Source organism: Schistocerca cancellata, chromosome 4, assembly GCF_023864275.1.
Source record: "Schistocerca cancellata isolate TAMUIC-IGC-003103 chromosome 4, iqSchCanc2.1, whole genome shotgun sequence".
NCBI lineage: Eukaryota > Metazoa > Arthropoda > Insecta > Orthoptera > Acrididae > Schistocerca > Schistocerca cancellata.
Genome location: NC_064629.1, coordinates 727,386,210 through 727,409,020, shown reverse-complemented (window position 1 = coordinate 727,409,020; position 22,811 = coordinate 727,386,210). Strand labels below are relative to the sequence as shown.

At 46.5% G+C, this 22,811-nt stretch overlaps 1 protein-coding gene across 3 annotated transcripts in view; it reads left to right on the top strand.

Annotated features, from left to right (window-relative positions):
- LOC126183795 (cullin-1-like) overlaps window positions 1–22,811 on the top strand; it is a 221,017-nt gene that overhangs the window by 110,214 nt on the left and 87,992 nt on the right. For all 3 annotated transcript variants that reach the window (XM_049926033.1, XM_049926034.1, XM_049926036.1), the window contains 2 exons: window positions 15,071–15,179; window positions 22,028–22,127. In XM_049926033.1, coding sequence (XP_049781990.1) covers window positions 15,071–15,179; window positions 22,028–22,127 — 209 coding nt within the window. The remainder of the gene's footprint in view (window positions 1–15,070; window positions 15,180–22,027; window positions 22,128–22,811) is intronic.

Sequence of the window (22,811 nt, the reverse complement as noted above, 5' to 3'; positions counted from 1 at the left end):
TTTTATGGATGTCAACGAAACCCAAAAATCTTTCGTGTACTTTGCCGTCACCATCAACATATCTTGCAGCTAAACTCAATTGGGAGATGTGCGCTATTAAGTCGGAACTCATCAAATACAGTGGAATGTCAGGTCTTAAATGGCTACACAGGATAATTGAAATGGCCTGGGAGTTGGGACAGGTTCCATCAGACTGGACAAAAGCAGTAATCACACCAATCTTTAAACATGGAAACAGAAAAGATTGTAACAACTACAGAGGTATCTCTTTAATCAGCGTTGTGGGTAAAATCTTCTCAGGTATTGTTGAAAGGAAAGTGCGAGTATTAGTTGTGGACCAATTGGATGAAAATCAGTGTGGGTTTAGGCCTCTTAGAGGTTGTCAGGACCAGATCTTTAGCTTACGGCAAATAATGGAGAAGTGTTATGAGTGGAACAGGGAATTGTATATATGTTTTATAGATCTAGAAAAGGCATATGACCGGGTTCCTAGGAGGAAGTTATTGTCTGTTCTACAAGATTATGGAATAGGAGGCAAGCTTTTGCAAGCAATTAAAGGTCTTTACATGGATAGTCAGGCAGCAGTTAGAGTTGACGGTAAATTGAGTTCATGGTTCAGAGTAGTTTCAGGGGTAAGACAAGGCTGCAACCTGTCTCCACTGTTGCTCATATTATTTATGGATCATATGTTGAAAACAATAGACTGGCTGGGTGAGATTAAGATATGTGACAACAAAATAAGCAGTCTTGCATATGCGGATGACTTAGTTGTGATGGCAGATTCGATTGAAAGTTTGCAAAGTAATATTTCAGAGCTAGATCAGAAATGTAAGGACTATGGTATGAAGATTAGCATCTCCAAAACGAAAGTAATGTCAGTGGGAAAGAAATATAAACGGATTGAGTGCCAAATAGGAGGAACAAAGTTAGAACAGGTGGACGGTTTCAAGTACGTAGGATGCATATTCTCACAGGATGGCAACATAGTGAAAGAACTGGAAGCGAGGTGTAGCAAAGCTAATGCAGTGAGCGCTCAGCTACGATCTACTCTCTTCTGCAAGAAGGAAGTCAGTACCAAGACTAAGTTATCTGTGCACCGTTCAATCTTTCGACCAACCTTGTTGTATGGGAGCGAAAGCTGGGTGGATTCAGGTTACCTTATCAACAAGGTTGAGGTTATGGATATGAAAGTAGCTAGGATGATTTCAGGTACTAGTAGATGGGAACAATGGCAGGAGGGTGTCCACAATGAGGAAATCAAAGAAAAACTAGGAATGAACTCTATAGATGTAGCAGTCAGGGCGAACAGGCTTAGATGGTGGGGTCATGTTACACGCATGGGAGAAGCAAGGTTACCCAAGAGACTCATGGATTCAGCAGTAGAGGGTAGGAGGAGTCGGGGCGGACCGAGGAGAAGGTACCTGGATTCGGTTAAGAATGCTTTTGAAGTAATAGGTTTAACATCAGAAGAGGCACCAATGTTAGCACTGAATAGGGGATCATGGAGGAACTGTATAAGGGGAGCTATGCTCCAGACTGAATGCTGAAAGGCATAATCAGTCTTAAATGATGATGGTGATGATGAATTGCCAATATCCATGGGATTAAAGGAACCAGTCATCGAACTTTGTTGTGGAAGTTTCGATGAAGTGCTGGGCGCCTGAACATCTGCTGGTGTTTTGCAGCTGAATGGTGACCGGCATTTTCAGATGTTTTTACTTTTCTTTTTATTTTTACATAATGCTCCATTTTATTATATTGTTATGACGTAGGTGAATTTGGTGCCAATTATTCTCGAATAAACACTTTATTCTCACTGAAAAAATGCAACACTAGTACACTTAGCACTAAAATACACTTGGTCACACTCCGCATATTTCTAATATCACTACGCACAATACTGACTGAAGTCCGAGGTAATAGCCAATAATTGCAGTTGTTCACTTTTTATCACTTACAAGTTATCGCGACGAGTGTAGCTTTCAAACTGACTACCTGGCAGCATTACATTGCGTTTGTGACTCGCGTGCATTTAGCGCACGTTTGGAGCAGGTTAAGCAGGGCTTGCTGTTCTTGCATCGTAGATTCACAGTAGGTGTGTGGTCCTCTCTTTTTGGTTTGTCTTCTCTTTGTCACTACAGCAGTTCCTCTTCTCTTGCTGCCTGGACGTTATTCCAGCAGCAGGTCAGGCCATCTGGTCGCTGGCCGCCAGTGGAGTTGGTTTCCCACTCCACTGACCTGCGGGTTGTGTGACGTCCTCGCCGACTCGTAGAAGCAGCGCTTCAACGTCAGAACTCCCGCGATGTCGAGCAGCAGACGAGTGTCTTAGTCCCTTGGCAGGTGGAGCGCCAGCCGAAGGGCTTTGTTGTGCACTCGTTGCAGCGTCTGGAGGTGGGTATCTGCAGCGTTTCCCCACACCACGGACGCATACTCTAGCACCGGCCTGATGAGTGCTAGATAGAGCGTGAGGCTGCAGTGAGGGAGCAGCGTCGTCGCAGGGTTGAGGAGGGGATACAACGAGCGCATCCGTCCAAGCGCTCGGCCTCTGAGCTCTCGGATGTGTGGACCCCAGGTCAGGCGTCGATGCAGGGTGACGCCGAGGTATGTTCCAGTGCGCGACCATGGGATGGAGCCTCCCATGATCCGTACTTGCGGCAGCGCGTCGGGTATGCGGCGGCGCGTAACCACCACCGCCTGGCTCTTCCCAGCGTTGAACTTGAGCCGCCATTTCGTGGCCCGTGCTCCGAGCTCGTTGCAGGCAAGCTGCAGGCGGCGGTGCATCAGCTGCGCATACACAGCGCGGTATCGTCGGCGTAGAGCGCCAGATGTACCCTCGGTGTCGCCTTCGGGACATCGGCAGCGAAGAGGGAGTACAGAAGGGGGCAAAGCACGGACCCCTGCGGTACTCCAGCTCGGATGTGGCGCGCCTTTGGCACGCCACTGTCAGCACCCACATGGAAAGTGCGCCCGTGCAGGTATGACTGGAGAAGGCGGACGTGCGACACGGGTACCCCCTGTACCAGCAGCTTATACAGGAGGCTGTCGTGCCACACGCTATCAAAGGCCTTGGAGACGTCAAGGAGCACCGCCCCAAGGTACTCGCGACACTCCAGGGCCCCCATCACCTGCTCCACCAGTCGCAGTAGCTGATGATGTGTCGAATGCCCACTGCGGAAGCCAAACTGCTCGTCAGGAAGCAGGCCTTCTTCTCTGACGTGATGCTGCAGCCGTTTGGCGAATATCCTCTCGAAGGTCTTCGAGAGCAAAGGCAGGAGTCTTATCGGGCGATAGTTGTGCGGCAGCCTGGGGTCTTTGCCAGCCTTCGGAATGGCGACCACCTCGGCGTGTTTCCACACTGCTTCCGGCGGCAGCTTCTTCAGCAGTGCGTTGTCGATCTTGTCGCATCCCCCTGCCTTCCTGGGCTGTAGGAAGGCGAGGTGACGTTGCACTTCGTCCTCAGTGGTGGGTTCAGTGACGTCCTCCTCCTGTTGATTTAGGTACGGCGGGAGACGCTCGTGCACCTCCTGGATTGCGTTGTCGTCGACAACGTTGTCCATTGTCGTGAAATTATCCACAAAGGTGTCTGCGAGCACGCTGGCCTTCATGTCTGGCTCTGCAGCGACGTCACGACCAACTTGTAGCGGCCTGATGCGCTGGCCCTTGCTCAGAAAGTTCCTGGTCATGGCCCAGGCGTTACCGTCGTCGATTCTGAGCGTGGTTATTTTGCTAGCCCAGTCCCGATTTCGGTGGTGGCCGACGGCCGCCGAAATCTCCCAGCGCAGGCGGTTGAGCAGCAGCTAGGTGGCGGGGTTTCGCACGATCTGCCACTCACGAAAAACGCAGTTCTTCACACAGATCGACTCCAGGATGTCAGGCGGAAGCTGCTTGGAGTTCTCTTTCGGCTTCTGCAGTCCCCGCGGCGCTGCTGCATCTGCCACCGCAAGTGTGTAGTGGGTGAATGCTGCTAGTAGTGCTGCATCCACCCCCTCCTCGTTGGGATCGGGTGTAGCTGTGACTGTCTGCCAGGTGCTACTGAAAGTGCGCCCAGTTGGTGTTGAGGGGCGCTGCGATGGTCAGGTGGTGCCATTCCGTCTGTGTCCAGGTCAAAGATCACTGGCAGGTGATCGGAAGACAAGGCACAGCAAGTGGTCGCGATCGTGTTTTGTGCTGCCCCTTTCACGATCGCGATGTCAAGCACGTCGGGACAGCCGCGCATCGGGTAGTGCGTGGGGTCAAAGGGACCTAACACCATGGTGTCGTGTCATTAACGACCCGGAGTAGCCGTCTGCCGCCGATGGTGGTGACCCTGGAGTTCCACTCCGGGTGTTTTGCGTTGATATCGCCGCCGATGAACAGATTCCCGCGCATTGACAGCAGCGTCTCGACGTCCCTGAAGTAGAGGTGTCCTGACGGCTGTCGGTAGGCCGCCACGAATGTTACGGGCCCACGGAAGTGTTGACCACGACGCCAGCGTCTTGGGGAGTTGCACCTGGTGGTGACGCAACGACGTCTTAACGTATACCGCCGTTCCGCCGCCGTGGGTGGCCCGGTCGGTGCAGTAGCAGCGACAGTTCGCCTCCCGTACGTCCACTCCCGACTTCAGCCAAGTTTCTATGACGAGACAGACGTCCACGTGTTCGTCCCGCAGAAACTGGCGAAATTCTCCCACATGGGAACGAATGCTGTTTGCGTTCCACACACAAACGGTTAGACCCTGGATGTGTCTCTCCATGTTTGGATGTGGAAACAGCTGTTGTGGTGGTGGCCTGGGCGGCCGACTGCACTGCAGACGCAAACATCGGCGGGAGTTGTTGCAGGAGCTGCTTGAAGTCCTCCCTCAAGGCCCTGACATCATCCGCGACGTTCGCTGTGGATGTCGTGTCAGTGCGGCGAGATGGTGCCGCTGCCTGGGCTCGAACACTGTCAATGTCACTGTCACTTAACCATACGAGTCTGTCCTGACTCGTGAAGGGGCAGGCTAAACATATACTGCTATTCCTGCATAAACCTATTTTTGTGGAGTGGCTTCCTCACGGTCCGAATTGGCCTGGGGTGTTTTCTGGGGAGTGTTGTCCTTGCTCTGTCACGAGATATTACTCTCGTAACAGGACAGGCCAACGCGTGGTTGGCCTGTGGTGAATAGGGTGCCCCAAGTCCCTAATGAGCCTATTGTCAGACCGTTCAGCGTGCTCGTAGAAGACTCGCGCCGATTGTTTAAATCGGTCACGGAGGAAGGGGATGCTTGTTTGCTGGTGCAGCCGAGCAGTCGAACAGAGCCTCGGCAGGTGCAGTGCGAGCTCGAGCGCCCTGTTGTGCACCCTCTGCAGCTTGTTGATGTGTGTGTCGGGTGCGTTGCCCCACACCACGGCCGCATATTCCAGCACCGGCAAACCAGTGCCAGATATAGCATGATGCAGTGGTGGAGAGGCAAGGCGGACGACGAGTGGAGCAGAGGGTACAGAACGCATAGGCTGCTCTGCCCCTGACGTCCTCAATGTGGTCTTTCCACGTCAGCTTCTGGTCGAGGGTGACTCTCAGGTAGCGGCCAGTCTTGCTCCACGGGATGGGGCTTCCCGTGATGGTGACTGGTGGAAGATCGGGTGGCAGTGGTCTTTGTGTGAACACCACTGCCTGGCTCTTCAACACATTCTGTTTCAGGCGTCACTTAGTCGACCACGAACCAAAGGCCTCACATCCACGCTGTAGCAGGTGGCGCATCTCGACCGCCTTCATACTCCGCACGAATAGTGCCGAGTCGTCAGCGTATAGTGGCAACTTCACTGGCGCCACTTGCGGAGCATCGGCGGTGAATAGGGAGTAGAGTTGTGGGCCTAGAACGGACCCCTGCTGCACTCCAGCATGGATGGGTCAGTGTGTGGACATCCCCTCGTCCAGCTGGACGTGGAAAGTCCTGTCGGCCAGATACAATTGGAGTAGGACCCCATGTGACGTCGGAACCCCGTGCACAAAACGTTTGTACACGAGGCTGTTGTGCCACATGGAGTCGAATGCCCTGAGGACGTCGAGGAATACCGCCCCGAGGTATTCCCGAGTTTCCAGGGCGCACATGGCCTCTTCCACCAGCCGCATCAGCTGGTGAACTGTGGAGTGTCCCCTCTGGAAACCGAACTGCTCGTCCGGTATCACTCCTTCTGCTGTCACGTGGCGAAGCACGCGCCTGGCGTAGAGGCGTTTGAACACTTTGGAGAGTGCCGGTAGCAGGCTGATGGGTCTGTAGTTTGCGGCGTCACGTGGATCCTTGTTCGCTTTGGGGATGGCCACCACCTCTGCGTGTTTCCACACAGAGGGGTAGACACCCGAGCGAAAGACCTGGTTGAAGATACCCGCCAGCAGCAGATGGGTCCCTGCCAGCAGGTTTTTCAGCAGGTGGTTGGTGACCCCATCAGCGCCTCCGAGCTCCCTAGTGTTGAGCGCCTTCGGCTGTGCGGCCACCTCTGACTCGGAGATGGCGTCGATTACGTCTCTGTCGTCCCTTGCCTCCAGGAACACCGGGAGTTGCTCGGCTACACGCTGGATGTGGTCTTCATTCAGATTGTCGTCCACCGGGGTGAATGATGACTCGAATTGGTCCCCCAGGACACCTGCTTTGCCATCTGCGTCCGCGATCGATTCCAGGACTGTCTCCTGGAACGGCTCGCAGTCCATGTGCCGGTATGTCTGTCGGCATGGTGGCAGCATGGCTCCGGCGTCATCTATGGCGAAGACCACCAGCAGGTGGTCTGACGACAGCGCACACCGTGTGGAGGCGGTTGTGTGGTGCCTGATGCCTTTTATGACTGCAACATCAAGCACGTCTGGCCGTCCCCTGGCCGGGTAGATTGTGTACTCCTGTGGGCCCAGGATCAGGGCGCCGTTCTCTGGGCAGTGCAGGAAAGTCGACGGCCACTGACATTCGTGAGGCGGGAGTTCCATTCCGGGTGTTTCACATTGAAGTCACCTGCAATGAACACCCTCCCCCCAAATGCCAGCAGCGCGTCGACGTCTGCCTCCTGGAGGTGTTCGCGGGGTGGCCTGTATACTGCCACAAACATGATCTGCCCAGCTGTCATGGTACCAGTCACCCCGGTGGCTTCCAGGGTGGCCAGATCCGGGAGCTGCACCTGGTGGTGCATGAGTGATGCACGGATGTAGATGGTGGTGCCCCTGCCGGCTGTTGGCCTGTCATTGCGGTACACGCACGTAGACCCCTGGTGTAAGGTGAGTTTTGCAGACCAGGCAGAGGTCAATGGCCTCGTCCTGCATGAACTGGCGAAACTCACCTTGTTGGGGAAACAAGCTGTTTGCATTGATGCTGCTAATGGTCAGTCCATGTATGAGTGGACTATCCATGGTGGGCTTTGTGGTGATGGTAGCAGCCTGCAGGGCCTCCGTGACTGCCGTGACTAGCACGGGAAGTTGTTGGAGCAGGGCAGAGAGGGAGCCCAGACGAGCTCCCAGGTCTGCAGCTCCTGGTCCTGTTCATGGTGCGGGTGCAGCCGCAGCTGCGGGTGCGAGGGCGGCAGGGCGCGGCGTCGCCTTCATGTCCGTTCGGTGGGCCGCGTGCCCTGCAGCCTGAGGCACGGGAATGTTGAGTGGACAGGCAGTGCGTCGTCCGCCCTTGTGGTGGTTGGCCTGGGAGTCAGCCGGTGGGGCCGACGAGCCAGGCGCAGTAGCTGGTGCAGTCTCGTTCGAGTCCTGTTGTGGAAGTGGTGGGAAGGCCACTTGTCATCCCACGGTGGCGTTAGCGGACTCCCCCTTGGTAGCAGAAGTGCAGCTGGTGCCAGGTTGCACTTTCCTGGCAGTTGCTGTCCGTCCTTTCTGCCGTGGGCGGTGTTGGAATGCAGCGCGGCCTCTGTAGCTCGCCACATGTGGCTTGCTACAATTGCAGCACTCTGGCGCCTCCTCTCTCTTCTTGATGCAGTCCCGACTCTGGTGGGAGTTGGCGCACTTGACGCAGTGGGCCGGCATGGAGCAGAAGCTCGCCACGTGATCAAGGCCCTGGCAGGAGAAGCACTGAGCGCGTCTCCCCTTGGCCTTGAGTGGCTCCACTTCCACCCCAATCTGGGCCACCATCTGCAACTGAAAGATTTTTCTGTTTTCGAAGTTGTCCGGGAGGACAACTAGGAAAAAAGGCATATCTCACCTCGTCTTGGGCGGCTTCTTGGTGGTCACGGAGCTGGCCATGTAGTCCAGCCCCGCCAGTTCGTCTTTGAGGTTCGAAGTCTCCATTCACAGTGGGAGGTGGCAGAAGACCTTTTTCAGCTGCTACATGGGCTCCGCATTATGCGTAAAACAGTGTAGCTTGTCGTTCTCTATGATCTTCGTGGCTGCACGGTAGTCATCCAAGGTGCCGTCGAAACCCGGTATAGGTCTCGCCTGACACATTTGACCTTGGCAGCGGACGTGACTGTCTGAAATTTATTAAGGAAGGACTTGTAGGTGTCCTTCCATGAAACAGTTATCGGTGGTGGGGCGGGTGTTGCCTCTTAGGTGGCTCAGTGGCCTCCATGGCCTCTGGCTCGTCGACATCGATGAATGAGTTCGTTTCGAGCCGTTTGACCTGAGCAGTGTGCCGCCGCTTTGGGACGGTGATCCCGTCGTCTGGCGCCTGGTCTGCCTCAGTGGGGGCAGGGTCGTCTGCCATCTTCTGCTTCTGGCTCCTCCTGCAAACAGACTGAGAAAATGTAGAGGAGTTGTCGTCCTCTGTGGCTGCAGGCCTCTTTCTAGAGGGCTGAGAGGTATCCATGGTTTCTGCCTCCAGCAGATCGTCAAGGTTGGCCTCTACTATGTCCTCCATCCTGTTGTTGTCGGCGTCAACTGGCAGAGCGGTGACATCTTCTTTCGTCACGCCTGGCAGGACAGTGTCCGGTGCTGCAGTGGCCTCTTGATTGGGAGAGACCAATGGGGCAACCAGAGGTGCAGCAGTTTCTTGCGTAACTGTGACCAGTGGCGCAACACCCGTCGGGGCCGCCCCTGGCAGGGCAGTGTCGTCTTCTGTCGACACGCCTGGCGGGGCTCCTGGCGGTACTCTCACCACTTCTCTGGCCACGCATCCGATGGACAGGAGGTACTGCTTGAACTTGGACTCAGCTCGTTCGTCAGCAGCGCGCTGCGGGTAGTCCTGTTGCGTATGTAAACGTGTCAGGACTTTGTATACTTGCTCCGCTGTGAGTGGGCACGTAACCACAGAGGAAGAATCCAGGCCATTGTCTGTCGTCATTTGCCGCATCGGCGGTCTGCACCCGTGGATGACTACCACTGCTGGTGCAGGCTCCGACGGCCTGCCATGCCCCTTGATGTCAGCGGGGGCGGCAGGACACTGCTCAACCAACTTGTCGGGTGCCTTATCAGTGGCAGCGGAAGCGTAGCTCCTCCCTGTTCATACCAGCGCGGATTGTGCCAGCTGTCCTCTTTTTGCGGCGGCATGCCAGAAGGCAGTGCAGCCGCGGTAACACGACACATGTTTCTCTCTGCAATGGCTGCATGTGAGCGCGTCTGTCCTCGGAATCTTGCATTCCCGACTGGGATGGTCCCCCACGTGTTTGACACAGTGGGGAGGCATCTTTCAGTACTTCGCCACGAGGTCCAGGCCCTGGCAATTGAAGCACTGCGGCGGGCCGCGTCTCCTGTGCAGCTTTTCCACAGTGATGCTGACATGGGCCATGTGGGTCTGCTGGAAGATTTTGCAGTTCTTGACGGTGTCATTGAGAACTGCCATAAACAGTGGCATGTCAGAGTAGTCCCTGGGTAACTTCATACACTCCGTGGTGTGTATCAGGAAGCCCAGGTCCTCAAGCAGCTCCTGCAGGTACCCGGGCCCATGCTGAATGGGAGCTTGCGGAAGACAACTTTAAGAGTCTTCACTGGCTCTGAGGAGTAGGTGAAACTGTGCGGTCCCTCTCTCTTGGTGAGGTCCTGACCCCACGGTAGTCCTCTGCAGTCTTCGTGATAACACGATGCAAGTCCCGCCCTGCGACTCGTCGGAATGTCACATTCCCTTTGACTGCAGCTTTGATCTGCTCTTGGAATTCTTGGAAGCCACCAGTCCACTTGATGACCATGGCAGGTGGTGGGGGCAACTTCTGCTGCTGCTGCTGGCTCTCCATGGGCTCGATGGCATCGTTAGAGAGGCCAGAGAACCGGTTGCCGGTGTTGACCGCCGACTGTTGTGCGAGCACCACAGCCCCGGCTGTGTGCTTACAAGAGGGCTGCATAAAACCCTCATTTTCTACAGTTGGGGGAAGGGTCCTGGATCCCTTCCACTGGGTGTGGTGTGTGGGCTTGCTACTAGACGTGCTAGTGGTGGACCTCTTCAAGTCAGGTTCCCTGCTCGCATCTGCTGGCCACTTACGAGAGTGCTGCTCCACTTCCATTGTTTCGGAAGACGGGTTGGTGCCTGGGATGAGGCCCATCAGGAAGGCGAGCTGCCTTTCCGCTTCCAGCATGTGGCCTGGGTCCTTTGCAGGGGCTGTCTCCGGTGAAGTGGTGTCCTCAGGTGCAGGATCTGACTCTGTTTCGGCTCGCGGCTGGGGAACGGCCGACTGTGGCGTGCCCGAAGCCAAGGGTATGGCTGGCGGGCCACCAACATTGAGCACACCGGCTACGGGATGCAGGGGCATGCCCCCATCCGCCAAAAGTGTGGGCTCGCCTTTCTGTGTAACGCCAGTCCTTCTGGACCGGTCAGTCATAGGTGGACAGTGGTTTGTGGCCGCTGACAAGGCAAGCCCCACCATACGGCTGTCTGCCATACCTTTCGCTGCCTCAGCTGAGAGTGAGGTCGCATAATACAGCAGGCTCTGCCGGACGGCGATCTGCCACACCCTTTGCTTCTTCACTGTGGTCCGCTCGGTACTGCATCACGGCTTGGAATACTACCTGGCAGCGACTCTGCTTCCCTTATATATGTGGCTCAGTTGTTTCTAGAACATTCGCTGCCAGAATGTCTGCTTCCAGACTTTTATGTGGTGTGAACAAATACCTAGTGTGAAAGCGACAGGCCAGTATGTACCTTAAACACTGATGCAGTTCTTCACTACACTTGTAACTGGTTGACAATATGGAGGATATGCTTTGGCGTGAGACATTTCAATCTTTAATTCTGACAGCTGGATCATTTCTGAAGTTAATTCCCTACTTGTGTCAAGTTTAATGTAGACTCCATACCACGCTGCTACTTGGAGGCAATTTTCACCTTAAAAAAAATTTAACCCCAAGTAATTATGAACATAGAACCCCTGCCTCTGCATAACTTTGTTTAATTGACTGTTCCACTATGATGTTCTCAATTTACTGTTTACAAAGTGTATTGTGAGCTTCTTTTTTTCCCCGAAAGTTTGCAGGTTCATATTTCCAGAGAAAACAAATACATAAATAGCTTCCAAAATTGAGGATATAATAAGCTGCTCCTTTAATTCATTTACAAGAATTGCTACTGCAGTTTAGCATCTTGAACAATCACAAAAGTCGATAAGCAGTCTCAGTCATCTTTGATACAGCATCATGCATAACTCTACCAGCATGCAATAAGTAAATGTAGTAGATGAGTTGTGCAACAAAATAACTGATGCTGACCGAAGCGGAGAGGATATCAAATGCAGATTTGTAATAACAAGAAAAGAGTTTCCAAAAAACCATAAATTTGGAATATTGAATGTAAATTTATATGTTAAGAAGTTCCTTCTGAAGGAAGGCCTTGTACAGAATTGAAACATAGACAATAAATCCATCTGACTAGAAGAAAATATAAGTGTTTGAGATTTGATGCTACAGAAGAATGCTGAAGATTATATCAGTAGACTGAGTAACTAATGAGGAGGCACTAATCCAAATTGGGGGAAGGAAATTTGTAACATAATTCAACTAAATGACAGGATTGATGGATAGGACCACCAGGTAATCATCAGTTTGTTAGGCTTGAATACAGTATGTAGCTTCAAACTACGATGAAAAGGTTTGATGGGATAGACTACCATGGGTTGCTACATACACCTGCAATTTTTCCTTCCCATATTATACAAGCTTCACAGAAATTCTCCTGCCTACCTTGTGGGACTAACACTCCTGGAAGAAATGATAATAGCAGAGAACAGGCTTAACCACACTCAAGGGGATTCTTTCCAGTTTTAATTTTCACTCTGTGGTGAAGTATATGCTGATTTGAAACTTCCAGGCAGATCAAAACTATATGCTGGAGCAGGACTAAAACCTGGGACATTTGTCTTACACAGGTGTGTGCTTTATGCTTTACTGAATGAACTATCCAAGCATGTCATCCCATCCCAGATCTCAAGTTTGAGGCCTAGTCTGGTACACAGTTTTAATCTGCCAAGAATTTTCAAATCAATGCACACTTCCTACAGAGTGAAAATTCAGTTTGTGTCATTGTCAGGCTGAAGACCATTAATAAATTATATGTAGCCAGTTCCTTGTTGTAGATGTAGATTCTGATCAAGTGTTTTGTTAGTAATGATACTTATTATCTGTGACACTGTAGAATGAATTTTTTAAATGTAGGTTGAGACCGTAAGGTATTTTAGAGACCAGCTGAAACTGGTTTCTGCCAAAGTATGGCTTATAAATGGAAATGAAAGTTTATTTAGCCCTGTTGTTCAAGCTTTTGAATGTTTCTACAGCAGGATTTTTTAAAGAGCTGACATGTTTCACTGAAACTATGGTAGAGTTGTTCAATTTTTTTCAGCCAATGATGATTGGAAACATCATTAGTATAATAGGGTACAGCTCATCTGATGATTTGATACTAGTACAAAAAAATGGATGTTGGTAATGGTCTACTGTATATTTCCAGAACCACGTACTGGCTGAAGCAGTGACATAGCCTAATGGAAAGACCATAATAAAATATGCTATTTAGTGGTCTGTTCAACTTATTTAGGATTCCTGAAATGAGATATTACTAATGATGAAAATTCTATCAATGTTCTTCTAAGAACTTTGAATGATAAACAGGCAGAACCAAAGGAAATTGTAAGGCTAGCAGGATTAGGTTGCGCTGTTTATTTCCCTGTTATGCGGGATTTTCGTACTGATTTGGAAGCTAGTCTAATTAGAGAAGTAAATATAGAAATAATGATTACAGCCACTGCATAAACCATGTGTGACTGTAAAGTCTGTGGAGCCACTGTACACCTGGTGGTGTCAATGAATGCTAACCAGTAGCATCGGTTCCACCTCAGAATGACCTACCTAGCGAATTTCGACTTGCCTTTGGGTTTAATAACTTGTGTTGTTGTTCTTGCAATGAAGCAGATAAGTGATTAAGTATGTGTAGATTATATTTGTTTAGATCTTTGGTGAGCTTTGTCAAGCTAAGTCATCAAACCAAGACAGCTAACAATTGAATGATAGAATATACATTTTGTCTTTGTAGAGAGGGAACTGAACATCTTAATACAATGGCTGTTATTAAATTGGATGCATAACTGTAACACAAAGTGACTCTTAACATTTGTAGTAAATGGTAAGACATCATAATATGTACTAGTGATACAAGAGAAAGCATTGGGTTTGTTGAAATGCCAAATATTCAAAAAGTGTAATACATTAAAAGTAAATTTTCCTCTGTGTGTAAGGTAAACAAAATCAAATGGTCTCCTAGGGGATGACAACAGGGTGTTTCAAATATTTAGGGTAAAATTGAAACAGATGATATTGGGTTCACAACCTATTATACTGAGATGGGAAACCAGTGGTCAGAAATGCACATTTATTGTGTTATGGGTACACACAGTGTACGTGTTATGGGCACACACAGTGTGCACAATATGACAACAACATAGCTCATAGTAATTGTTCAAAGTTATGACTGCCAGTCTCAATGCATGCACAGCAAGGGCACATGAAGTTGTGCCTCACTCCCTCAAAGATCCTTGGTGTCTGTTGTACCAGGAAACAGACAGCTTAGACCCTAGCAAGCAGGTCTTCATCCTTTTCTATGGGGTATCAGATACCAATATCTTGATGTAACCCCAGAGGAACAAGTCCAGGGGTGTCAGATCAGGGGATCACACTGTCTCTGGGACAGGACCTCCCTTTCCAATCCAACAATGAGTGTACTTATTGTTCAGGTGCTCACGGACATTAATGTGGAAGGAGGCTGGTGCACCATTGTGTTGAAACCTCATCCTTTTGTGGACAATGAGGGGTACAGTCTCACAAGAACTGTGGCAGCACATCTTGCAGGAATGCAGGTAACGTGGACCAGTCAAACGGGGAGGCAGCAAGTAACTTCCTATTAGGTGATCTTGGACAATGCCCAGACATACATTTACAGAGACTCGTTGCTGGTGGCCACTATTGTGGATGGCATGCGAATTTTCCTCACTCCAGACATGGCTGTCCCAGTTGCTGAATATGCCATCAAGAGTGAATGAGGCTTCATGTGTGAACAATACAAACTGTACGAAGTTTGACACAACAGCATCGTGGTGTATAATCCACTGACAAAAGTTAATGCTGAGCTCAAAATCCATTGATCCCTGTGCTTGCAAATGTTCTTTATGACAGGGGTCTAATACTTGTCCCCACTACTCTCCACACTGTATCCTTCAAGTCATGTACAGCACGTCTTCTGTTTTCTGGTCGAAAATGTACGCTGTTTATCACCCACTGTCTGTTCCAATGTACAACAGACACCCGGTATCTTTGCAAGAGTGCAGCACAAGTGCATGCACCACTGCAATACATGCATTGAAATGGTCGTCACTTTGAACAATTACTATTAGCTACATTGTTGTTATGTGCTGTATCCAGTGTATGTCCATTACACAATGTATATCCATTAATGACCATTTACTCCTTGTCTCAATATAATCGGTTGTGGATTTACTATTACCTGTTTCAATTTAACTGAAAATGTTTGAGACACCCTGTATACATTAAAGCCCAATAACATGCATGTGATTTAGTTAATGAATAACAGCATGTGTAGTTTATCAAATTGTCCTTCTTATATTCTTTATGTTAAAAATAAAAATGTATTGTATAAGTTTTTTCTTTCCATTTTCATTTTATATAGCTTCAGAATAACTGACAGTTTGCTAATTTTTTGCAGACATTGGGTCCGAAGAGAACGTGATGAAGGGAAGAAGACTGTATATGATGTGTATCAGCTGGCATTAGTTACATGGCGAGATAATTTGTTTAAACAGTTGAACAAACAGGTACTGGTACTGCTGCAGCAGCATAGATGGTATTTTTTTAAAAAATGGAAAAATACAGTGAGACCAAATTTAGTGGAACAGAAAATTGTGATTAGACTGCTGTAACTTCCATGAAGACTGATATTTCATTATATACTGATCTTCATAATTATGCAAAATGAGTCAACTTTAAATCAATATATGTGCAAACCATTTAGTATTATTTTCAGTATATTCCATATCTTACAGACAGTTGTAGACATATACTGCTAAAGATGTATTGTGATTTGTTACTTGTAAGTATCATTTTAGTTAGTATTTTCAGTTCACTCATTAATTTTAACATGACGGGACACTCCATTTTCTTGTTCCTATACTAAATATAGATTTACCTTATCCAAGGCGTACAGTCAGTGGTTCAGTGACATCTGCTGCATTATGCAATGCCAGGTAAGATGGCTCAATAGTTAGGACCCTTTACTGACATTTACAAGAAATGAGTTTCAGATCCCTGCCAGCTCACCATGATATAGATTTCCCATGATTTTCTGAAATCAGTGGAACAAATGCCATAATAGTTTCTTAAATAAGGCCACAACTGTATTTCTTCAACATCCTTATCCTCTGAATTTGTTCTCTGTTTTCAGTGATGTCTTCCTTCCTTCTGGCTTTCCACTCAGAAATTGTTCAGTTGGAAGTAGTAGGCTGCCTTTTGGAAAAGGAAAGAAACTTATTCTTGTTTCCATTTTGTTTCAATATTAGAATAAATCATCAAGTAGACTCATAATGTGAGGGAAGATCGGAAAGTAATGCACAATAATTTTATTACCAAGAAGGTTATTAGGTAATAAAACAAAAAAAGTCACAGTTGTACTTTGATCTTTTACCTACTTTTCTTCATAGTCACCAATGTTATTCAACACATTTCTCCCGTTGTGGTACCAGTTTCGATATTCCCTGTTAGTAGAAGTCCATTTGATTGGAGTATAACCATCTACGGACTGCTGATTTCATTTCTGCATCTGTTACAAAGCGTTAGCTGGCCAGGAATTTATTCATGGTACCAAACAGATGAAAGTATAATGATGCAAGTTCTGAACTTTATGATGGATACCAGAGCACCTACTACCCAAATTTGGCAATTTTCTCATGACAGGAGCAGCATCATGGGGGTAAGCTTTGTCATGGAGAAGTTTGACACTGTCACCATTAATGTTGCTGTATTTGTCACAAACAGCATGATACAATGTAACCAAAGTTTTAATGTAAGCTGCAGCATTCACACTGGTCCCATGTTCACTGGAGTCCATCAATAACACATCATCCATATCCCAGAACACTGTCACAAGCATTTTCCAAGCAGGTTGAGTCACTTTGAACTTTTTTCATACTGGGGAACCAGCATGTTTCCACTCCATAGAGGGTCCGCCGCTCGTGGTCTCGCGGTAGCGTTCTCGCTTCCCGAGCACGGGGTCCCGGGTTCGATTCCCGGCGGGGTCAGGGGTTTTCACATGCCTCGAGATGACTGGGTGTTTGTGTTGTCCTCATCATTTCATCATCATCCAGGAAAGTGGCGAAATTGGACTGAGCAAAGGTTGGGAAATTGTACGGGCGCTGATAACCACGCAGTTGAGCGCCCCACAAACCAAACATCATCATCATCACTCCATAGAGGCCTGCTTGTTTTTGGGCATGTAGTGGTATGTCCATAACGTATCATCACTGACTTTCTGCGGCACAATGCATTAACTGATCAAAGGTTGTCATCATTTGCTGGCCCTTATGGTCATCTGTCAGGTTCTTAAGCACCCAGTGAGTACTAACATTATGAAATTTCAAATTGTCATGAACAGTGTCATACACCACACCACAGGAATTTTTAACTGCTGCAAAAATGTTTGCACTTGCAACATTAGTCATTCAAAATTGCTGCCCCAATGGCTTCAACATACTGCAGGTTTCAGTTATTACTGGGCTCTCAGAGTGTGGCAAATCACTAAGCTTCACATGGCCCTCTTGGAAGAATTTGTAATTCGTAATTTATTTGCATGAAACATGTAATTACATGCACAGCAATTGGTAGTACAATACAACAGTATACAATCTAATTTTACTTTATAATAGGAACTTGCACATGCTTGGAGACATTGCTATGGTCCCATACAGTTGTTCCCATACATGTCATGCATGTCCTTCTGAATTTCACTTGGTTTATGCTCTTTGGCCCACAAATATTGAACTACACTTTGCTGCTCCTCACAGGTAGATAACAGTAACATGTGTGCTATGTTTTGATGACATTAATGTGTGCGCCTTGTTTGTTTCATAGTTTAGGCTTCTCTTGTTACAGCTGAACATGGAAACAAAATGCTCTGTGTAGTGCAAACTTCAAACTATACCTTAATAAAATTTCAACATTCTAGCTGCAGTACCAAGGGAGAAAAACATTATTGTGCATTACTTTCCAATCCTCCCTTGTATATAAGGTCCTGTTAATCTACTCTTGAAAGTCCTGGGATATCAAACAGAAGTTCTCTTTATTCATAGTCTGGAAACTTATACAGTAATAGTAACTGTAATCTTGATCATTAACACAGTGATTCAGAATGAAGATTTTTTTTGCTCATGTGTAAGATAACTGCGATAATTTTAGATCTGTAATATCGTAAACCACAAATAATCTGAAGAATCAGTTAATTTGTTCTCGTCTTCTCCATACAGTTCATGAAATAATTTTGAAAATGCTTCCAACTTTATATGCTTCTACAACTTCTACAGGCAAACTGAAAGTGTTGATTTGAGTGGTTGCTCTCTTGATTGAATAAGGTCCTTCTCCTACTGCCTTCAAAGCTATCATTTGTTTTCATCACATGCAATATGCAGACAAGTCCCTTCAGTGAAAGTGTTTTACATTTTATTCTTTCAGATTTCATATCTATTCTCTACGTGTTGTATAACATAGTGACAGCACATTAAGAATTACATATCTAAGTATGGCAGTCTTTTGTGATCCAATTACCACAGCTAGAGCATCTTAACTCACTGATGGAAAAAAATTCACCACTGTGTGACATAAATGAAAGTTGGTAGATATGTTTCTACATCTGAAATATGATGCCTGTTCAAATTTCATGCCAGTCATATAACAATGGCTCTATTAGTGCCACTATGAGGATGCAAATCAGGTTTGCTTTAAATACACACCATAATGGCCATGAGCATTAGTTACCTTTGAGTCTGCATGTGGTGAGTTGACGTTAGTCATGGATGCCATCAAGGCGACAAAGTCATCATTATCAACACCTCACTGAGTTTGAATGAGGTCATGTATGAGAAGCTGGATGTTCCTTCTGTGATATTGCTGAAAAACTTGGCAATGTTGCCTCTGTATATGATTGCTGGCAGCGGTCGCAAGAAGACTGGGCTTCAGACAGCCACATGGCTCTACCAAGAGGAAAGATCATCATGTTTGCTGTATGGCCCCTATGTATCTTACTGCAACAGCAGCAGCAATTTGAGGAACAGTTGGCACCATAGTGACACAAAAAACTGTTTCAAGTTGTTTACTTCAAGGACAGCTCTGAGCCAGATGCCCTGTAGCATGCATTCCACTGACCTCAAACCACCATAGACTGAAACTTCAGTGCTGTCATGTGAGAGCTCATTGGAGGACGGGATGGAGGTCTGTTGTGTTTTCTGATGAAAGCTGGTTCTGTGCCTCAGTGCCAGTGGTGTTCATGTGTTGGTTAGGAAGCCAGTTGAGGGCATACAACCAATCTGTCTGCATGCTAGACACACTGAACCTGTACCTGCCGTTATGGTCTGGGGTGCAATTTTGTATGACAGCAGGAGCACTCTCATGGTTATCACACACACCCTGACTGCAAATCTCTATGTCAATCTGATGATTCCATCTTTTGTGCTTTCATTCATGAACAGGATTCTAGGGGATAATGCTTGTCCACATACTGCTGTTGTAAGCCAACATGCTCTACAGAGTTTAGACATGTTGCCTTGGCCTGCTCGATCACCAGATCTGTCTCCAGTCAAGCATGCATGGCACATCATTGGACAACTTCAGCATCATCCACAAACAACATTAACTGTTCCTGTATTGACCTACGAAGTGCAACAGGCATGGAACACCATCCCACAAACTGATATCCAGCATGTGTACAACACAGTGCATGCATGTCTGCATGCTTACATTGAACATTCAGGCAGCTACACTGGTTATTAATATACCAGTGTTTCATATTTGCAATGGCTTGTATCACTCTTATATTAACCTGTGATCTTGCAGTGTTATTCACTTAACTATTTTACCTAGACAAGTGTATTCCCAAAATTTCATTACTTAACATTAATTATTTCTTTGGTGTTGCAATTTTTTTCATTTGTTTGTGTTCATAAGACACAGTGACAAAATTATTATATTACTGTAGTTGCAGTAACTGGTGATTGGCAGGGAAGTGCACTGTACACGGTTTCACACACACTGCAAGTGGCTAACTGAACCAATCAAATATAACTAAATAGCTGATATGAAAGTATGAAAAGGGAAAGTGATTATCAACACACTTTGTGTATAACATATTGTCTTGAAATAAATAAGCTCCATAGTAGCAGTATACAGGTGCACTTTTCTTTCGTCTCAATCTAAACTTCCAGCATAAAGCCACAGTAAAAATTGCTTTTAAGTTTCTGTAAATAATGTTTTTATTTTTATCTTAATGTCATGACCAAGTTAGGTAGCTCAGTGTATGGCACACTAGACTTGCATTTGGTTCAAACCTGTGTCTGGCCACCCTGGTTTATGTTTTCCATAATTTCCCTAAATCACTTCAGGCAAATACTGGGCTGGTTCCTTTGAAAGGACATGGCCGACTTCCTTCCCCAACCTTCCCTAATCTGATGGGACCAATGACCTTACTATTTGGTCCCCATCCCCAAACCAACCAACCAACCAACCATCTATCTTAATGTAATGCAGGCCAGCAGGTTATTTGTAACATGCCATTGGCTTTTTATGGTTTTTCTTAGAGGATATTGTAGTGATATTTGAATAATGATAGATCACTGCTCACCAAATAAAAATGGCATTAAACAGCAGATGGATATCGATAAAAGTATGGTTACCAGCTGATCTTTTTGGCAAAGTCACTTTGCTGACCATATGAAACTGTTGTCATAAACATTCAGTTGTATGGTATTGCAGTGCCTGTGTTGTTCAGAAGTATGATGCAGAGTTCCTTCAGCCATGCATGCATGTCTGAAGGAACAGGCACTGTGACAACTACAGCCATTATGAAATACATGAAATGTATTCACAATTGCAAATATGGACAACCACCAGCTGTATAATGGAATAACAACAATGAAAATTTGTGCCAGACCGGGACTTGTACTTAGATTTCCTGCTTATCGCAATTGGTCGCCTTACCATTAAATTATCCGAGCACACTTCATGGCCAGAACTCAGACTTCCGTATGTTGTTGTCCATGTGCCTATAACCTACTCTTGTACATCCATTTTGTATATTCCTGTGCAGGGGAGACATTTTAAGTTATGTCCGAAAGAACACAGCATCATACTTCTGAACAACACAGGCTCTGCAATATCGTATTTATCAGCCGACACTGGGTAGGTGACTTTCAATTAATATTCTCCCCTGTACAGGAATATGCATAATGGATGTGCAATGGAAGTTTGGGTCCGGCCATGAAGCATGCTCAGATAGTGTAATGGTAAGGTGATCATTTGCAGTAAGTGGGAATACTGGGTTTGAGTCATCCAGCAGATTTTCATTGTGATTCAAATATACAGCTGATAGTTGTACGTATTTGCAGCTGCAAATACATGTCATGTATTAACGTGTATCTTGATTACACTTATGTCACAAGTGCTTCTTTCATTCTCCTGTGATGCTTTCACTGCTTATGGGTCTTCATGTTTTTTGTCAATTGAGGTGGAACATTGGTATTGGTACTAAATGCACATTAGGAGAGAGCAGAGTTCAAATCACCATCTAATCATTTGAATTTAAGTTTTCCATGGTATCTCTGAATCTGTTAAGCTGATTCCTTGGGTTGCTCTTTTAAAAATGCCAAAGTCAGTGTCCTGCCCCATTCTTGTTCAATCAGAATTTGTGCTATGCCTGTAATGACTTTGTCATCAGTAATGATGGATGTTAACAAGATGTTAAACCCATTTTTTTTAATGGTAGTTCTTACTCCAGGCTGTATAAAATTGTTTTTCTGTTTTAAGCAAAAATTCATTTACTGATGTGTAACTACACTCTGTATTCCTAATTTGGTGCACACATCATGATTCCTTTTGTTGGCAAAAATCTCTTTATGATAGATGTACAGCTCCAGTCAGCTGAAAGTAAGGCACAGAGGAATTAAAGACATTAGCTGTCAGTGGGCATTGATTAATATCAATGGGGCAAGTTGAAAATTTGTGCTGCACTGCAGTTCAGACTTTCCCCATTGATGTAAATCAGTGCTGAATGGCAGCTAATATCTTTAATTCCTTTGTATCCTGATTCATATTGGCTGTAGGGTCAAAATGGTGTCTGTTGTTTGAGACATTTCTGAAAGAACAGAAGCAACATATACACAATTGGAGGTAAACTGCCAAACTATAACTCCTTTCTGTTCCTGTATTACTTGCCACACCATGAGTGTAATCATGTTGATTTCTCATATGCTTTTTAGTGGAAAGTAAGTTGCTGAACAATTAAAACAGAAAACCCTGCAATCGGGCACTGAAGACCACTGTATGTTGGCCAATTTTGTTATCTCTTACACCACAGCTTTCATGTGTAGCTATGGATTGAAACTGGATTTTTTTATGTTTCTTTCAGGTGACAAATGCTGTTTTGAAATTAATTGAAAGGGAACGTAATGGAGAAACAATAAACACAAGATTAGTAAGTGGAGTTATCAACTGTTATGTTGAATTGGGTAAGTGCACATTACTTATCAGTCACAGTAGTTCTGGTAGTAGTCTTTTGTACAGAGATAATGGAGATTTATTATGTGGAATGACTGTTACTCATGACACAGATAAAAAAAAAAGTGTCCATCAGCTAATTTATGATAGCCGCAGGAATAAATTTTGTTGTCATTATATTTCTGGGAAGGAACTCTAGCAGTTTCAGTTTGCCTTATTTTGCAAATCTGTGATGACTGTCACATGCATAGCAAATATTTAATTTCTGGTGCCACAGTTAGTCTGATCCATAAATTCATCAAACTTATACATACAGACTTCAAAGTTTTTCCCTGCCTGAATTTTTAAATTGTGCATTGATAATGGCAAAAATACACCTTGTTCTGTGGTGAGCAAACACTGTATTCTGACATGGTAATACAGTGTTGTCACCTTGTGCACTAAAACATGTTCATATCATTCATGTCATGCCCTCTCCAAGAAAATTGACACACTGTTATCCCAGGTTTGATATATCATTCGTAGTAACCGTGTGGGAGTAATCTATAGCACGTACATCACCTCATTTACGTGTTTTTTCCACCCAAGGCTCACTCAACTGAGCTGAGACATGACAAATGACACTTTTTATTGTATTTGTGCATACTGAAGAAATACGTTGGGGAGATATATGTTGAGTATGTGTATAGAGTCAT